At 48.3% G+C, this 16293-nt stretch overlaps 1 protein-coding gene across 3 annotated transcripts in view; it reads right to left on the bottom strand.

Annotated features, from left to right (window-relative positions):
- The window catches only part of ADAMTS2 (ADAM metallopeptidase with thrombospondin type 1 motif 2), a 232305-nt gene that overhangs the window by 134264 nt on the left and 81748 nt on the right, over positions 1–16293 (bottom strand). For all 3 annotated transcript variants that reach the window (XM_064162100.1, XM_064162101.1, XM_064162102.1), the window contains one exon: positions 9182–9341. In XM_064162100.1, coding sequence (XP_064018170.1) covers positions 9182–9341 — 160 coding nt within the window. The remainder of the gene's footprint in view (positions 1–9181; positions 9342–16293) is intronic.

Raw genomic sequence — 16293 nt, 5'->3', positions numbered from 1 at the left:
TGCCACTTCATCACACTTGTAACTTTCTCATCTTTTCCTACAGCTTCTAGTGCTTGGCTGTTTCAGCTTGGATTGATGTGGATTTCTTTGCTGCTGGATTGGCCACCAGCCCCTCAGGACTTTCAAACATCCCATGTGTGAAATGGCAGAAAGATTTTTGTCCTTCTGCATCAAAGAAGGGCCAGCAGATGTCAGTACCAGGACCAAGGCACAGCTCTGCTCTGACAAGGTTTGGCTATCTGTCAGAGGGGAGCTGACTGTTTCTACCTGCTGATAGAAGCAGCACAGGATGTTAGCGGTTGGAAGGGACCCAAAGAGATCATCCAGTCCAACCCCCCTGCCCAGAGCAGGACCAGACAATCTAGCTCAGGTCACACAGGAACACATCCAGACAGGCCTTGAAAGGCTCCAGAGAAGGAGACTCCACAACCTCTCTGGGCAGCCTGTGCCAGTGCTCTGGGACCCTTACAGGAAAGAAACTCCCTCTGTGTTGAGCTGGAACCTCCTGTGCTGCAGCTTCCATCCCTTGCTCCTTGTCCTATCCTAGGGGCAGTGAGCAGAGCCTGTCCCCCCCCAAGTCCTGACCCCCAGCCCTTAGATATTTATAAACACTTATTAAATCCCCTCTCAGGCTTCTCCAGACTAAGCAGCCCCAGGTCCCTCAGCCTCTCCTCATCAGGCAGTGCTCCAGTCCCCTCATCATCCTTGTAGCCCTCTGCTGGACTCTCTCAAGCAGGTCCCTGTCCCTCAAACAGCAACTTCTTTCTGTCCTGTTACCTGACTGTTGTGTATTTATGGCCAAGGGGATGCCAGCCACCCTCAACATTAAAAAAGGCAACAGCACTAAACATTAAAAAGCCACAACAGGTATTTTTTGCTCCCTGAAGTACCTCACAGGGTCACTCAAAATGATCACATCCTTCAGCACCAAGCCACCACCCCCTCTGAGGGGCTGACCACAAGCAAACCCTGGTACTGCCATGGAAAGGGTTCATCAGTCTCCAGCAGACACTGAGTCTGTCCATCCCATCAGCTCAAAGCATACTCCTGATGGAACTTGTGTCAGGCTGGGTTTGGCCATTCCAAGAGACAGAATTAGCAGTTAAAAGAAGCTGCAATCTGCCTGGTTTGAACACTTGCAGAGAGTTACTTTTCTGCCTTCCTGGGTAAGCTTTTCTTCAGCTAAGGTCATTTTCATCTGCACAGTAGATAAAACTGTCAGCTCAAGTTGAGTTTCTGTTTCTCATCAGTCAGGCCACACAATAACCCTCAGAGCAGCATATTTCCACAGTGACTTTGAGAGAGAAGACAAACCTTAAGGAAGCTTTACTAAAAGTGTTTCCTCTCAGTTCAGCCACACTACAGACACAGAAATTTAGTAAAGGTTACAAGCCTGATAAGCAGATTGGTTTTGGAGACAAAACCCAAGCTGGCTCTTCAAACCTCACCACAACCACCACAGAAGATTTTTCATAGAATCAGCCAGGTTGGAAGAGAGCTCCAAGCTCAGCCAGTCCAACCTAGCACCCAGCCCTAGACAATCAACCAGACCATGGCACTAAGTGCTCCAGCCAGGCTTGGCTTCAACACCTCCAGGGATGGTGACTCCACCACCTCCCTGGGCAGCCCATTCCAGTGCCAATCACTCTCTCTGCCAACAACTTCCTCCTAACATCCAGCCTAGACCTCCCCTGGCACAACTTCAGGCTGTGTCCCCTTGTTCTGTTGCTGCTTGCCTGGCAGAAGAGCCCAACCCTAGCTGGCTACAGCCTCCCTTCAGGTAGTTGTAGACAGCAATGAGCTCTGCCCTGAGCCTCCTCTTCTGCAGGCTGCACACCCCCAGCTCCCTCAGCCTCTCCTCACAGGGCTGTGCTCCAGGCCCCTCACCAGCTTTGTTGTCCTTCTCTGGACACCTTCCAGCACCTCAACATCTCTCCTGAATTGAGAAGCCCAGAACTGGACACAGCACTCAAGGTGTGGCCTGACCAATTAATCAATGAATACCAACCAGCTCTACACTCACCACCTAAAAAACATCAAAGCAAAAGCCCAGCAGTTTCAAGGGGAAAACAACCTCCTCTAGCTTGCACAGTCAATTCTACTTCTATCTTGTAGGAAGTTTTATTGCTCTCAAGCAACATTTCTCATCTTTGTAAGAAGGAATTCAACTGGAAATATGAAAACATTTTCAACTTGCTGCTTATTTTTATCTAGAGGAAGATAAATTACTCGATGTAGGCAAGTAGTAAAAGCAGTTACCAAAACAAAATAGAGTTTATTCCTACCACACCTGCAATGTATCAAACTACTACCTGAAAATATTGCTCCTTTCAAAACAATTAGCCTAATTTATAGGGAGCTCACACAGATTTCCATGGTGCTGTGGCTGCTGATGATTGCTTGCCTAAAATATGGTGCTTACATTTTTGCAGTGGGTGAACAAGTAGTACTGCTCGAGAAGGGGGGGAAACCAGGGAGAAATATTACACCTTTTACTCTGTGATTCTCCAGATAATCCTGCAGCAGTCAAAACACAACCATGCAGGCTGCCAACACAAGTATTTACTTTTCTCAATATTCTGATAGTGTTTTACAGAAGCAAACCTGGGCTGAAACCAGAGCAGAGCTCTGCTGCTTGTTCTCTCCCAGCACATTCCACTTCTTCAAGCCCAGCACGTCAGCAGGGCCTTCATAAAAGAAGATGCATACCTTGATCTCTCCAGGGCTTAGGAGGTTGAGGGTTTTGTTTGTTCATATTTTTTAAACAGATGGAATAAAATCTCAATTTCCCTCAGTATAATCTAAACCAAAGCTAATAGTGCATGGAAAATGCCAGACAAGCCCTGCTGTCAGGTTCACCTCGCTATAACTGTTGGCACAAGCCAGAATTTATTTGCATGGTTGAGAAAATGCAGTGTGTTTGGGTTCCTTCCTTTAGGCATACATCCACCTTCACAAGCAGTGGAGATGGATTATCCATCCCAGCCATGTCTGGGGGAAGACAAGGTGCCCATCAGCTCCTCTCCTGTCCTGCAGCTCCCTGCCTGAGCAGCCATGGGGCCATGCACATTGTCTCAGGGTGCTGAGATCTCCAACAAACCACCATGCAGAAAATCTGCAGTTAGGAGACCAAGTCCCTGAAGTTAGAGTAAAGTGGGCCCCAAAGTCTCAAATAACTAAAGAAGGCTACCTGCTCAGGCAGCACCTTGGGCACAAAGATCTCTTTGCTTCTTTCTGGGTGTAAGAGGCACGAAGAGCTCCCCTTGGCACCATACAGCTCCATGCCCAGCACTAGAGGATGCCCCCTGAACCCAGCTGGGATCTTCTGCTCCACAGACCCAGCCACACTTCTGCAAGAGACAACCTGAACAGATATTCCTAACAGTAGTATCCTAAAGGACCTGCTGAGTGTGGGAGCAAATCCCAAAGCCCTTGTGCCACGCAAGCTCTGGCATGCCCATTGCCCAGAGCACAGCCCAAGGCCTCAGAATGATGCCAGACCTACCCAACTCCGAGTTCATGGAGCCTTCAATTCCTTCAGCTCCCATTTCACTGGGGAGAGAACAGCTTGTCCTATTTCTTGTCAGAGGAGTGCCAGAGACAGGAATATTTATAAGGAATTTTTTATCTATCTATCCAAACCCAAGCATTCAAAAATCATGACTCACAATCCCCTCCCAAACCATGGGATTAAATTAACATTTGATGGGATTCTAAAAGATGCTGCCTTACAAATTATGGGCTGTCATATGCTTTGTGTTACTCATTACCTGAAAATACTTACATGGCCAAAACCCACAAAGTTTTTAATCAACAGCTAAAAGAGCCAGAAGCTCACCTAGGGGCAGGGATGGGGAAATCATCACATATTCATAAGATTCCTGGAGGCTGGAGCTTTAAAAATAGTCCAAGTGTTACAATTCATCACATGTAAATTTATGGGGCTTGGCAACAATGCAGCTGTCTCCAGGGATGGTGGAAGAGTAGGAGTGCTCTTGGTTAACCTCTTCTTATTTTGCTTTGCTTTTTAGGTTTTTTTTTCAACTAGATGCAACGTGTTGGAAGTGCCCTACTAAGGATTGACTAAATAAGCCCACTGATTAATGTGGAGCACTGTGGAAACCCCCAGCACAGCGTGCTGAGCAATGCCCAGACACTAAATATCTTAACAGTTGTTAACCAAAACTAGAGTCATTCTGGGGAAACAAACAAAAAAAAAGGCAGGCAAAGTAGAAAATAAAAGTCCAGGTCCTTTCCATGGCCACTGCCTGCAGCAAGGCAGAGGTGGCAAGCCAGGCTTAATAAAAAGCAGAGGAGAACAGATGAGTTTTGGAATGGCTGCTCAGTTATTCTTTTTGTCTTACCTGGACCTGAGCAAGGCTTTTGGCACTGGCCCACATCACATCCTGTTCTCCAAGCTGGTGACACATGGGTTTGAGGGGTGAACCATGAGATGCACAAAGAACTGGCGTGATGGCCACACCCAAAGAGTGGCTGTCAATGGCTCCATGGCCAAGTGCAGGCCAGTGACAAGCAGACTCCCTTAGGAATCAGTCTTAGGACCAATTTTGTTCAATATCTTAGTGCCTCTGGCCGTGTCATCCACAGAGTGCAGCCTCAGCAGGCTTGCTGACCACACCAAGCTGTGTGGTGCAGCAGACAAGCTGGAGGGCAGGGACAGCATCCAAAGGGACCTGGACAGGCTGCAGAGGTGAGCACAAGCCAACCTCATGAGGTTCAACAAGACCAAGTGCAAGGTCCTGCAGCTGGGTCAGGGCAATCCCAAGTACAAATCCAGGGTGGGCAATGAGTGGCTGGAGAGCAGCTCTGAGGAGAGGGACTTGGGGGTGCTGCTGGACGAGAAGCTCAACAGGAGCCAGCAGTGTGCACTTGCAGCCCAGAAAGCCAAGCAGAGCCTGGGCTGCAGCAGCAAAAGTGTGACCAGCAGGGACAGGGAGGGGATTCTCCCCCTCTGCTCCGCTCTGCTGAGACCCCACCTGGAGTACTGTATCCAGTGCTGGAGCCCCTGGGACAAGAGGGATGTGGAGATGCTGCAGAGTGTCCAGAGCAGGGCCAGGAGGATGCTCAGAGGCTGCAGCAGCTCTGCTGTGAGCACAGACTGAAAGAGATGGGGCTGTGCAGGCTGGAGAAGAGGAGGCTCCCAGGTAACCTTCTTGTGGCCTTCCAGGACCTGAAGGGGGCCTACAAAAAAGCTGGGGAGGGACTTTTTAGGCTACCAGGGAGTGACAGGACTGGGGGGAATGGAGCAAAGCTGGAGGTGGGGAAATACAGCCTGGACGTGAGGAGGAAGTTGTTGAGCATGAGAGTGGTGAGAGGCTGGCAGGGGTTGCCCAGGGAGGTGGTTGAGGCCCCATGGCTGGAGGTGTTTCAGGCCAGGCTGGCTGAGGCTGTGGGCAGCCTGCTCTAGGGTAGGGTGTCCCTGGGCATGGCAGGAGAGGTTGGAACTGGCTGCTCCTTGTGGCCCCTTCCAACCCTGACCGATTCTATGATTCTACAAACTTCAGGGGATAGAATCCTAAACTGGGCTTTTCTCCCCAAATGAAAAATAATCTTTGAGTTTACAGATTCAGTTTGTAAGTGGAAGGGCAGATGATTGTTGTTTGCATTTTTCCTTATTTTATAATTTGAAATATGAAATCCCCTGTGCTGGTTTGAGGCTAACTGGAATATTTTAATGGGAAAAATTAGACTATAGGCTGCAAAAAGAAACCAATGGTGATGTTTACTTCACTCACAGGCTTGCTGAGACCTTTAAAAGCAAGGACACAAACACGGATAAGACAGTGTGAGAGTCTCTATCTGTCAGAGTTGGGGTCTCTGCTTTTCTCCCTGAGCTTTTGCTGTGTAACCCAACTAATCATTCTGCTTGTAACCTCCCTTGTCAATCATCCTAACTCATCTTGCACAAAAGGCCAAGTCTGAGATAAGGTAGAGGGGTGGAAAGGAGGTGGAAGGGCAGTTGGGGGCCCCTCCTGGGGACTCTGGTTTCTGGGAGGGCTGCTGTGTTTCTGTACTACCTTTAACTAGTCTATTGCTGCATGTAACTGTAAATATTGTACATGTCTGCTTGCAGATTGTGCTAAGCTGTGGATAGAAAGCTTCATTCATTAACTTTCAGATGGCTGAGTCTAGTCTGGGTGATTTCATTGTGGGGGGGGATACAGGTAACTCCCAAACCATCACCCCCCTCAACTATTCCCACTTATCACCAGCACCTGCTTGTTGCAGTCCTGGCCAGTGCCAGGTCTCAGCCCAGCCTGCACAGGCTCAGCCTCACTTTTCCCTTTGTCATCCTTGTGCCTTTTTGCTGTTGCTACTTTGTGCCAGAGCCTACACACTTCAGTCCTCACAGGAGTACACAAGACAGATGAGGTGACAGACGCAGCAGCCTGGTGGCATCACAGCCTTGGTGTGGCTTTGCTGCCTGTCATGGTGGGCAGCACACACCAGCAGCCCTACCAGCAGCTCCACGAGATGCCACACAGCATGACACTGCACTTCAGAGGTGTTTTCAGATGCTGCTGTCAGAGCCTTCCTCTAGCAGGTATCACATGCCAGAAACTGCAACTGATCTACAGATACAGCTTTTCTGTGTACCAGACTCCTACTCCTGGGGAATATTAACCATCCAAGCTCAAAACTATTGCCATAAGGTGTGAATGAAACCAAGTCTCTTTTGTTTAAGAGGAAACAGAATGAGTGGCTGATACTTCCCAACGTTGCAATGCCTTTATAAACATTTACTAACAGAGCAATTTCCATCCTCTGATTCTGGCTGGAGGAGCTCTGCTATGAGGGCAAGTTACAACAGTTGGGGCTTTTCAGTCTGGAAAAGAGAAGGCTTCAAGGAGACCTTATAGTAGCCTTTCAATATCAGAAGGGGACCTACAGGCTGAGGAGGGACTATTGACAAGGTCTTGTAATAACAGGATGAGGGGTAATGGGTTTAAACTGGCAGAGAGGAGAGTCAAACTAGATATTGGGAATGGGTTCTTTGCAGTGAGGGTGGTGAGACACTGGCACAGGTTGCCCAGGGAGGTTGTGGAGCACAGAAGCACCCAATGTGATCAAAGATCACATTGGGTGCTTCTGTGCTCCACAACCTCCCTGGAGCTGTTCAAGATCAGGTTGGATGAGCAACCTGTTCTAGTGGGAGGTGTCCCTGCCTATTGGAACTGGATGATCCTTGAGGTCCCTTCCAATCAAAACCATTCTAGGATTGTGGCATTTAGACTCCTGCATTTTACAGCTCTGCTCCAGAACGAATCTGAAGGCAACCAAAAGGACCCAGCACAGCATCAGCTAAAAAATTCATGCTCACAGTGGAGGAAAAAAGTTAATCCAATGTTGTTGCTGCTTTCCTTTTTTTTTTATTCCCCCAGTATTCCAAACTGAACACTGAGAAATTTATATTGCTGACTTGGCATTAATTTCAGTGCCTCATCTCTGGGCCTGTCTGTTCCTCCAACTGCTTTCTGGCCGTCATAGAATCAACCAGGTTGGAAGAGACCTCCAAGATCATCCAGGCCAACCTAGCACCCAGCCCTGGCCAATCAACCAGACCATGGCACTAAGTGCCTCATCCAGGCTTTGCTTCAACACCTCCAGGGATGGTGACTCCACCACCTCCCTGGGCAGCCCATTCCAATGCCAATCACTCTCTCTGACAACAACTTCCTCCTAACATCCAGCCTAGACCTCCCCTGCCACAACTTGAGACTGTGTCCCCTTGTTCTCTTGCTGCTTGCCTGGCAGAAGAGACCAACCCCACCTGGCTACAGCCTCCCTTCAGGTAGTTGTAGACAGCAATGAGCTCTGCCCTGAGCCTCCTCTTCTGCAGGCTGCACACCCCCAGCTCCCTCAGCCTCTCCTCATAGGGTTTGTGTTCCAGGCCCCTCCCCAGCTTTGTTGCCCTTCTCTGGACACCTTCCAGCACCTCAACATCTCTCTTGAATTGAGTGGCCCAGAACTGGACTCAGCACTCAAGGTGTGGCCTGAGCAGTGCTGAGCACAGGGGCAGAATAACCTCCCTTGTCCTGCTGGCCACACTGCTCCTGAGCCAGCCCAGGATGCCACTGGCTCTCTTGGCCACCTGGGCACACTGCTGGCTCATGCTCAGCTACTATCTACCAGTACCCCCAGGTCCCTTTCCTCCTGGCTGCTTTCCAGCCACTCTGTCCCCAGCCTGTAGCGCTGCTTGGGGTTGTTGTGGCACGCAGGAGTGGTACCTGTTAATTAAATCCACTACCATACTCTTCACCTTTGGAAAATGATTAAGGGAGCACAGCTGAAGGAAGAGGATCTCTGGGAAGCTTCCTATGAAGGACAATCTAGCACACTGCACTGGACTTGAAAACTTATTGTGCTGAAATAAGAGAATAGCAGGGTAGGAGTGGCAAATGGTTTGCAGTTTGAAAATAGCCTGCAATTTGCTACACACATTTGGAACAAAAATGTAGCTACTTAGTTGTTCCTGCTCAGATGGCCTAGTTCATCTCCCTGTTAACATCAGCTGTCAAAACATCCACTTACCAGATTTGCATCCCTTATTTTTTCCAGGAAAAAAGGTGCAACATCTGAGCAGTTGCCACAGAAACTGAAGACACTACACAGAGTGGGTGTTTACCTTTAGCTCCTTTTACTCCACTGCCATTTATCATCTATTTATCTAGGTTCAACTCAATATTTGCAAACACCAAAAACCCAGAAAGTTTGTGTTCACCTCTGAAGATATCATTGTTCCCCTGCTGGGACTAAATCCAGCCCAGCAAAGGCACTGTCACAGTGAGAGCCTCCTGTACCATGTTAATCATTGGTGTTCTTGCAGAGCCAGCACTGCCTCCCGTCCCCTGCAGGAACAGACACTCTGCAATGCTGCTTCCTCCCACCACCTCCATCCTCTTGCGCTGACCTGCGGACTCAGCGGGACACACAACTTTCTGTTGGCCATCTCTGGAGCCATGGAAACTCTGTTGGAAGTGTATGCAGTTCTACCACCCTGGAGGTGGTTTTGGCTGCTGCAGTGCCTGCTTAACCCAGGTAAAGTGTTCAACTGCATCCCTACTTTTCCATGCACAGAAGAACACATCTCTGTTTTCAAGCTCACAGCTCCCACTGTCTGCACTTCAGGCAGCAGCTGGCACGGGTCTCCTTGCCTTACCTGCATACAGGGTATCCGTGCTCTCAATAGGAAGCTGCTTCTTGGCAGCTGCTCTGCGATAGACCACGTGTGTTCTGCCTCCTTCCTCCTCCTCCTCCTGGGCCCCCTTCTCCAGAGGTTCAATGAAGAACTCGTCCTTGTCTGTGCGAATCATGCCAGCCTGCAGCGACAGGGCAGAGATCGAACACTGCACGTTACTGCACATACAGCAGGCCCTGGGAGTAAACAGCTACAATATGCTTAAGCACACTTTAGGGCTCCCTGGAGAGCAATTAGGATGCAGAGAGGAAACCAGGTGAATTTTTTATTAGGGCAACACGAAGTATCATTTCCCCAGCTTGACAAGAAAGGACAAAAGGTACAACCACGAGCCAAAAGGGCTTCTCCTCAAACCACAAGTGAAGCTCAGGTCTAAGAAGCTGTCTAGGAAAATCCACTCCCCCTCAGACACCACCTACATTGAAAGTTACTATGGCCTCAGCTACCTGTCAGCCCCAGTGGTTACTATTTTGCTAAATAAAGGAACAGTTCAGCACCATAAGCTAGTCCTGATGTGCAGTTCAAGAGTCAAAAACCACAGAGTCAGCTTTTTTGTTCAGAAGCAAGATAGAGAAGTACTTCATCTTATGTGCAGCTAGGCTTTGTGATGGAGGTTGGACTGGGTGACCTTTAGAGGTCCCTTTCAACTCAAACCAGTCTATGATTTCTCCCTTAACACATAGGATTCAGCTGACAAAATACTCTTCCAAGAACTAGCCACAACTAGGTTTAAAACGGTGTCAGTAGCACCTTGCCAGGAGAGTAAAAACTTACTTCTACCAGACCAGGTATCCTGGTATGGCAGAGAGACATCTGCATGCCTGCAGAGCACCTCAAAGGGACATCATCCAAGCAATTGCCACTGTGCTCTGGGTAGGCCCTCTTAAAGACTGAAAACTTTTAAAGCAAAAGTGCTTTCCATCATCCTCAGGCAGGTGAAACAATCTGGGCACCTGAACTGCCTGCATTTGTCCTGCCCTGCTGCAGGAGGTCACAGCAGGCAGTAGCTGGCTGGCAGAGACTGTTGGCTTCAATCAACTGTTCTGCATATGTCTGCACATCTGCGTTTGAGAACTTCAGCTGACTCTCAGTCTGCAACCAGAAAGTCTTACCATGAATGTGAAAGAAAGTAGATTACAGAGGGAACTCCCAGACCAACCTTCAGAAGCTTCCTCCTGAGCTTTCCCACTTTGCCCACTGATGATCTGGAGTCACTGGACATTCACACTGGGCAGAGAACGCACTGACACTGTGGCACACTTCATCTCATTACGTGAGCTCCTGGAAACCAAAGGCTCTGCTGGGTGAAGCCCTACCTACAGCTTCCAGGGCAACCAGTTTGGCTACTTTGGACTCCGTGTCCTCGCTTCAAACAAGACTCATCTAACCACTGCTACCATATCCCAAGCACTAAAGCTCTCATACAACACACATTTTTCCTCCACAAGCAGCAAACTATATTCCTACTGCTATAAATACAGTCTGTTCTTTGGTTCCCTCCTTGGAAAAATGTCAGGTTCATTTGTCATGTCTTCAGCAAGATTTCCAGTCCCAGATTTCATATATATAATGTATACAAAAACAGATTGAAGGGGAAGGATTAAAGAAGCAAAATTATATCTAAGCAATTTAAACTGATGCCATCCTGCCTATGTAGTGGAAAGTGAATTTGAAATCCTGTCCTGTTTCTTCTTATCTAATTTAAATTCTACATCAGACACACACACACAAAAAAAATAGGTGAGACAGGCTCAGCAGCTGAAGGAAGCTAAGACAACCAAGACAATAAGTGCTGAACCTAGGGGGACAGCAACTGATCTTTTGCTGTAAAGAATACATGAAGAAAATGGCATTGCTGTGGCTCTCTTTTGAATGTACCTTTCAGTTGCAATCACACTTGCTATTCTAGATATTAAATATCATCTACAGAAACTTAGCAGCCTTGTAATGAGAGATGCACACAGCTGAAGAGGAAGAAAGAAGCATTTGCATGCTCAGCTGCACAGAGTGTAATGCACAGAGAGGACAAAACATGCAGAGAGCTGTTCACTGTCATGTGAAATACAAATGGGGTTCAGCATTTGGCTGTGCACAGGTCTGTACCTATTTCTGGGTTTCTTAGACCAGAGCTTAGTTTAAAATGCAGACCATACTTCAAGTGTGCCCAGGTGGCCAAGAGAGCCAATGGCATCCTGGCCTGCATCAGGAGCAGTATGGCCAGCAGGACAAGGGAGGTTATTCTGCCCCTGTACTCAGCACTGCTCAGGCCACACCTTGAGTGCTGTGTCCAGTTCTGGGCTCATCAATTCAAGAGAGATGTTGAGGTGCTGGAAGGTGTCCAGAGAAGGACAACAAAGCTGGTGAGGGGCCTGGAACACAAACCCTATGAGGAGAGGCTGAGGGAGCTGGGGGTGTGCAGCCTGCAGAAGAGGAGGCTCAGGGCAGAGCTCATTGCTGTCTACAACTACCTGAAGGGAGGCTGTAGCCAGGTGGGGTTGGTCTCTTCTGCCAGGCACCCAGCAACAGAACAAGGGGACACAGTCTCAAGTTGTGGCAGTGGAGGTCTAGGCTGGATGTTAGGAGGAAGTTGTTGTCAGAGAGAGTGATTGGCATTGGAATGGGCTGCCCAGGGAGGTGGTGGAGGCACCATCCCTGGAGGTGTTCAAGCAAAGCCTGGCTGCGGCACTTAGTGCCATGGTCTGGTTGCTTGGCTAGGGCTGGGTGCTAGGTTAGACTGGATGAGCTTGGAGGTCTCTTCCAACCTGGTCAATTCTGTGATTCTATGATACTGGGGGAACCACAGAATATTAGGGGTTGGAAAGGACCTCAAAAGATCATCCAGTCCAACCTCTCTGCCAGAGCAGGCTCAGCCACACCAGATCACACAGAAACACATCCAGGCAGGTCTTGAGTATCTCCAAAGAGGGAGGCTGAGAGAGGGGAAATGCTGCAGAGGACACTGATGGGAGTTTGGAGGAACTCAGAGCTTCTAAGAAAATCATCAGAGAGGCAACTTCTACCATCAGTAGTTGAACTGATTAGCTAGCAGAACAACTCTTAGAGGTGAACTTTAGCTTCCAAGGCATGGTGGCCTTTCAGAAACGAAAACATCTGGTCAGAGTGAAGATTCCCCACCCCGAGAAGACGAGGACCAGACTGCAAGACTAAACAAAGGCGATACTTGAGTGCCAGCTCCCCAGACACAAAAGCAGCGGTCAAACACTGACGCCTCCTGCAGATCGCTGTGCCTGGTGCCAGCCCTTCTGCGCGCAGGGGGATTCAGATGGCACCGAGTGCTGCCAAACAGCAGGCATCCACCAGGTGCTCCTCTTTCACACTCTGCTTCTTGGGTAGACACAACCCCACGGCAGCCGCAGCCCTAATTCTGCTGGAGTGAAGAAAGGAAGCTCCATCCCTGGATAAATCTGGCTGGATATGGCTCTGAGCGACCTGATCCGGTGGCAAAAGTGTCCCTGGCCATGGGCAGGGGGGTTGGAACTTGATGATGCTTGAGGTCCCTTCCAGCTCTGATAATTCTGTGAATTTGGCCTCCAAACATGGCTGAATATTTCTTTTCTCATTTTAATCCTGCACTAAACTTTATCACTGCCACTGGAATTTCTCTTTTTTGTTAGCCCTGAGAAACACAAAATGGTTTGGATCAGAGTTATTAGGAGGCAGTGCATGTTTGAATTGTAAAATAATTATATTTCATATATTCTCTATGCTACATAGTCCTTGGTTTAGCCAACATATTCTCAGGGAATAAAATAAGGGGGGAAAAAAAAGGCTGGTTAAGGTTTTAAGAAGGGAATTCATTTAGGCAGCAAGGCAGAGTTCCTACAGCACTCCACAGTTCAAGCCATCTGCCTAAGAACATAGCCACAGCTATAAATGATTCATTAAGAGATGCATGGGGCTCCTTAATGTCTCCACCACACACTTCCTCGATGCTCTGTGCATGACATTCAACCTCTTTACCTCCATTTCTCCACCTCTGAGCCAGAACAACAACAGACTTGCAGGATAATTGCAAGGGCTGAACTACCTTTTTCTTGCCAGGTGCTTTGAACCTAGAGAGCTCAACTAATACTTTTTTTTCTGACACTAGTCACAACACCCTCAAAGTCCATCATGGAAGGGAGATTGCTGTTAGTCATCACCTCAGCACCAGTGTTGCACACAGCCAAGCAAGTAACACAGAATCAAACAGGTTGCAAGAGTCTTTGAAGATCATCCAGTCCATAAGGACATTATTCAGGCAACACAGGCTTGCTCATGCCCTTCACCCATCAGTCTTGTTCTTATCCACAGACCTCATCACCCTTATGCCAGCTGTCACAGAATGCTAGAATGGTTTAGGTTGGAAGGGACCTCAAAGCTCAGCCAGTTCCAACCCCCTGCCACAGGCAGGGACACCTCCCACTAGAACAGGTTGCTCAAGGGCTCATCCGACTTGGCCTTGAACACCTTCAGGGAGGTTGTGGAGCACAGAATCACCCAGTGTGATCACATCAGGTGATTTCGTGCTCCACAACCTCCCTGGGCAACCTGTGCCACTGTCTCACCATCCTCACTGCAAAGAACTTCTTCCTCACATCGAGTCTGAATCTCCCCTCTGCCAGTTTAAACCCATTCCTCCTCACCCTGTCATTATAAGACCTTGTCAATAGTCCCTCCCCAGCCCTCCTGTAAGCCTCATTCAGATACTGGAAGGCCACTCCAAGGTCTCCTCAAAGCCTTCTCTTCTCCAGGCTGTGCAGCCCCAACTCTCTCAGCCTATCCTCAGAGCAGAGCTGCTGCAGCCCTCTCAGCATCTTGGTGGCCTCCTCTGGACTGGCTCCAACAGTTCCATGTCCTGCTTGTGTTGGGGGCTCCAAAACTGCACACAGTACTCCAGGTGGGGTCTCAGGAGAGCAGAGTAAAAGAGCATTACAAGACCTTGTAAATAGTCCATCCCCAGCCTTCCTGTAGGCCCCCTTCAGATACTGGAAGACCACTACAAGGTCATGCCAAGACAAGAGTCACACACCAAGTTTATGATGACAACTGAGAGCATTAAAGTCATTGCAGCTTCCTGGAGAATAGCTCTGGACGACTAAAGCAGAAATGCTCCACTGTTTGAGCAAACTTGGCCCTTCCCCTTGCCACAGGTCACACCAGAAGGACTCCAGAAAATCCTTGGGCCATCACCTGGGCATTGTCTCCAGGGGATGTGAAAGCAAAATCAAGTCTTTTGCTTATCAGTTGCCCCAAGTCCTGAACAGCTGAAGAGTAGCTTCTCCACTGAACTCAGATCTTAGAAGTAATTGCTAGCAACAGTGGGTTTTTGTCCTGTGCAGCTCACTGCTCATTCCCAGCCTGCTGCACTTGCAGAGTTATGGCTTAGCAGAGCCTCCCCTACACTACCTTACCCTGCTGCCACACACATGCTGGGCAACTCCAAAGGAAGTGTGGGATTGAGCATCTCCACAGAAAGGACTTCCAATCCTGGAGAAAAGGCTGAGCTGTTACCTCTTCCCCTCCTCATCTGGGACTTTTAACTTGAAACCAGAGTGGCTATGGCAATACTGCTAAATACCAAAGGCTGCAGTGATGGTGTCCTGTGACTAATAAACCAGAAATTAATTGAAAATCTGCTTGCCTTTGGAATGCACCAAATTGTAACAAAGAACCTACAATATCCCCCTGCCTCTCAAAGTGAGGCCTTTCTTGCAAGGGTTTTTAGATCCCAGCCACAAATTACTCAAGTCAAGCACTGCTTAGCACTCGTTAATATGCATTACAGGATAAAGCAGAAAACACTTAATCAAAAGGAAACTGCACTTCAGAGAATCAAAACCTCTGCTAAGGTTTGGGAGGCAGTTATCCAGAGGAGAAATTCACAGGGACCACAGAGAGTGATAGTCCTGCCTAATTAAGACAAGAATTACATCCACAAGGCACAAATGAGTTCATTGCAATACATGGGGCTGGGGTTTAGAGCTCCACTAATCTCCTTTGGGAGTAACAGGGTTTCTGCATGGCCCTGAGGGTCTGCTTCCAAAGGAAGGCTTTAGAGGACCACAGATACTGGCAATAGCAGTGGCCACATGGATCCTTAGAATCATAGAATTATAGAATCAACCAGGTTGGAAGAGACCTCCAAGATCATCCAGCCCAACCTTCTCTACTGCCTGAGGTTTGCAAGGCAAGTCCACTGTGCCATCAGGTCACCCTTCTGCTGAAGGTAACTGCACAAATTCCATCTACCATGATGGAGACCTCTGTTCAGCCAACACTTGCCAACTGCTTGCTACTGCATCACAGAGCTCAGCTGGAAACCAGGTCTCTTCTCCAGCCTCCTTCAACATCCCCAGCCCTCCTTGAATGTCTAAAGGCATTCTTTAAAAGTCTAATTTGACAGAAAAACTGCCTGGCACATTTAGATCTACAGAAAACTTCAGGATTTAGAGTGTTAGCTCCTGTAGATAATTAAATGTCTCACTGGCTCTGCACTTGGTGAGAGACTTAATTGTCTCCTCATTCCCATTCCCATCACAGCTCCCTGTTCTAGGCTGTAATGAAGTAACCCATCTAGCTGCTGCTTCAGGACTCCAGAGCCTCAGCCCATCCTGTAACCACAACTTTAATTAATGTTCATTTTCTTCCTCATTAGTGCAGCTTTACAAAGTTTCTCATTGCCATATAAAGGCAGATTTACTTCCCAATCTCCAAGCACATGATACAATTAGAAAGCTAAAATGAAATGTGAACAATCCTGAAATGAATAACAAAAATAAAGGAATAATCCCAGTGTCTGCTGAGTTCATTAAATCAGTAACCCACAAAATCAGTGCTTCAGAAACTCTCAGGAACAGCACTTCTGCAAATACAGAGAGCCCTGTTCTATTTTTCTCTGATATTTACTCTGAAAAAGGTAACTGGCCCTGTGACATCCCAGTGCCTGAACAAATCCTGAGCTCTGAATTCTCTTGAGACCAAAGGGAGGTTGAAATTATCTGATGTTGTTCAACCTCGGTGCCTGGCTTCGGAACCTCCACTCCCTGCGACGTCAATGAAGCCTCCCGAGG

The sequence above is a fragment of the Pogoniulus pusillus genome, chromosome 22 (assembly GCF_015220805.1).
Source record: "Pogoniulus pusillus isolate bPogPus1 chromosome 22, bPogPus1.pri, whole genome shotgun sequence".
Lineage (NCBI taxonomy): Eukaryota > Metazoa > Chordata > Aves > Piciformes > Lybiidae > Pogoniulus > Pogoniulus pusillus.
This window is presented reverse-complemented; position numbering and strand designations above follow the sequence as displayed.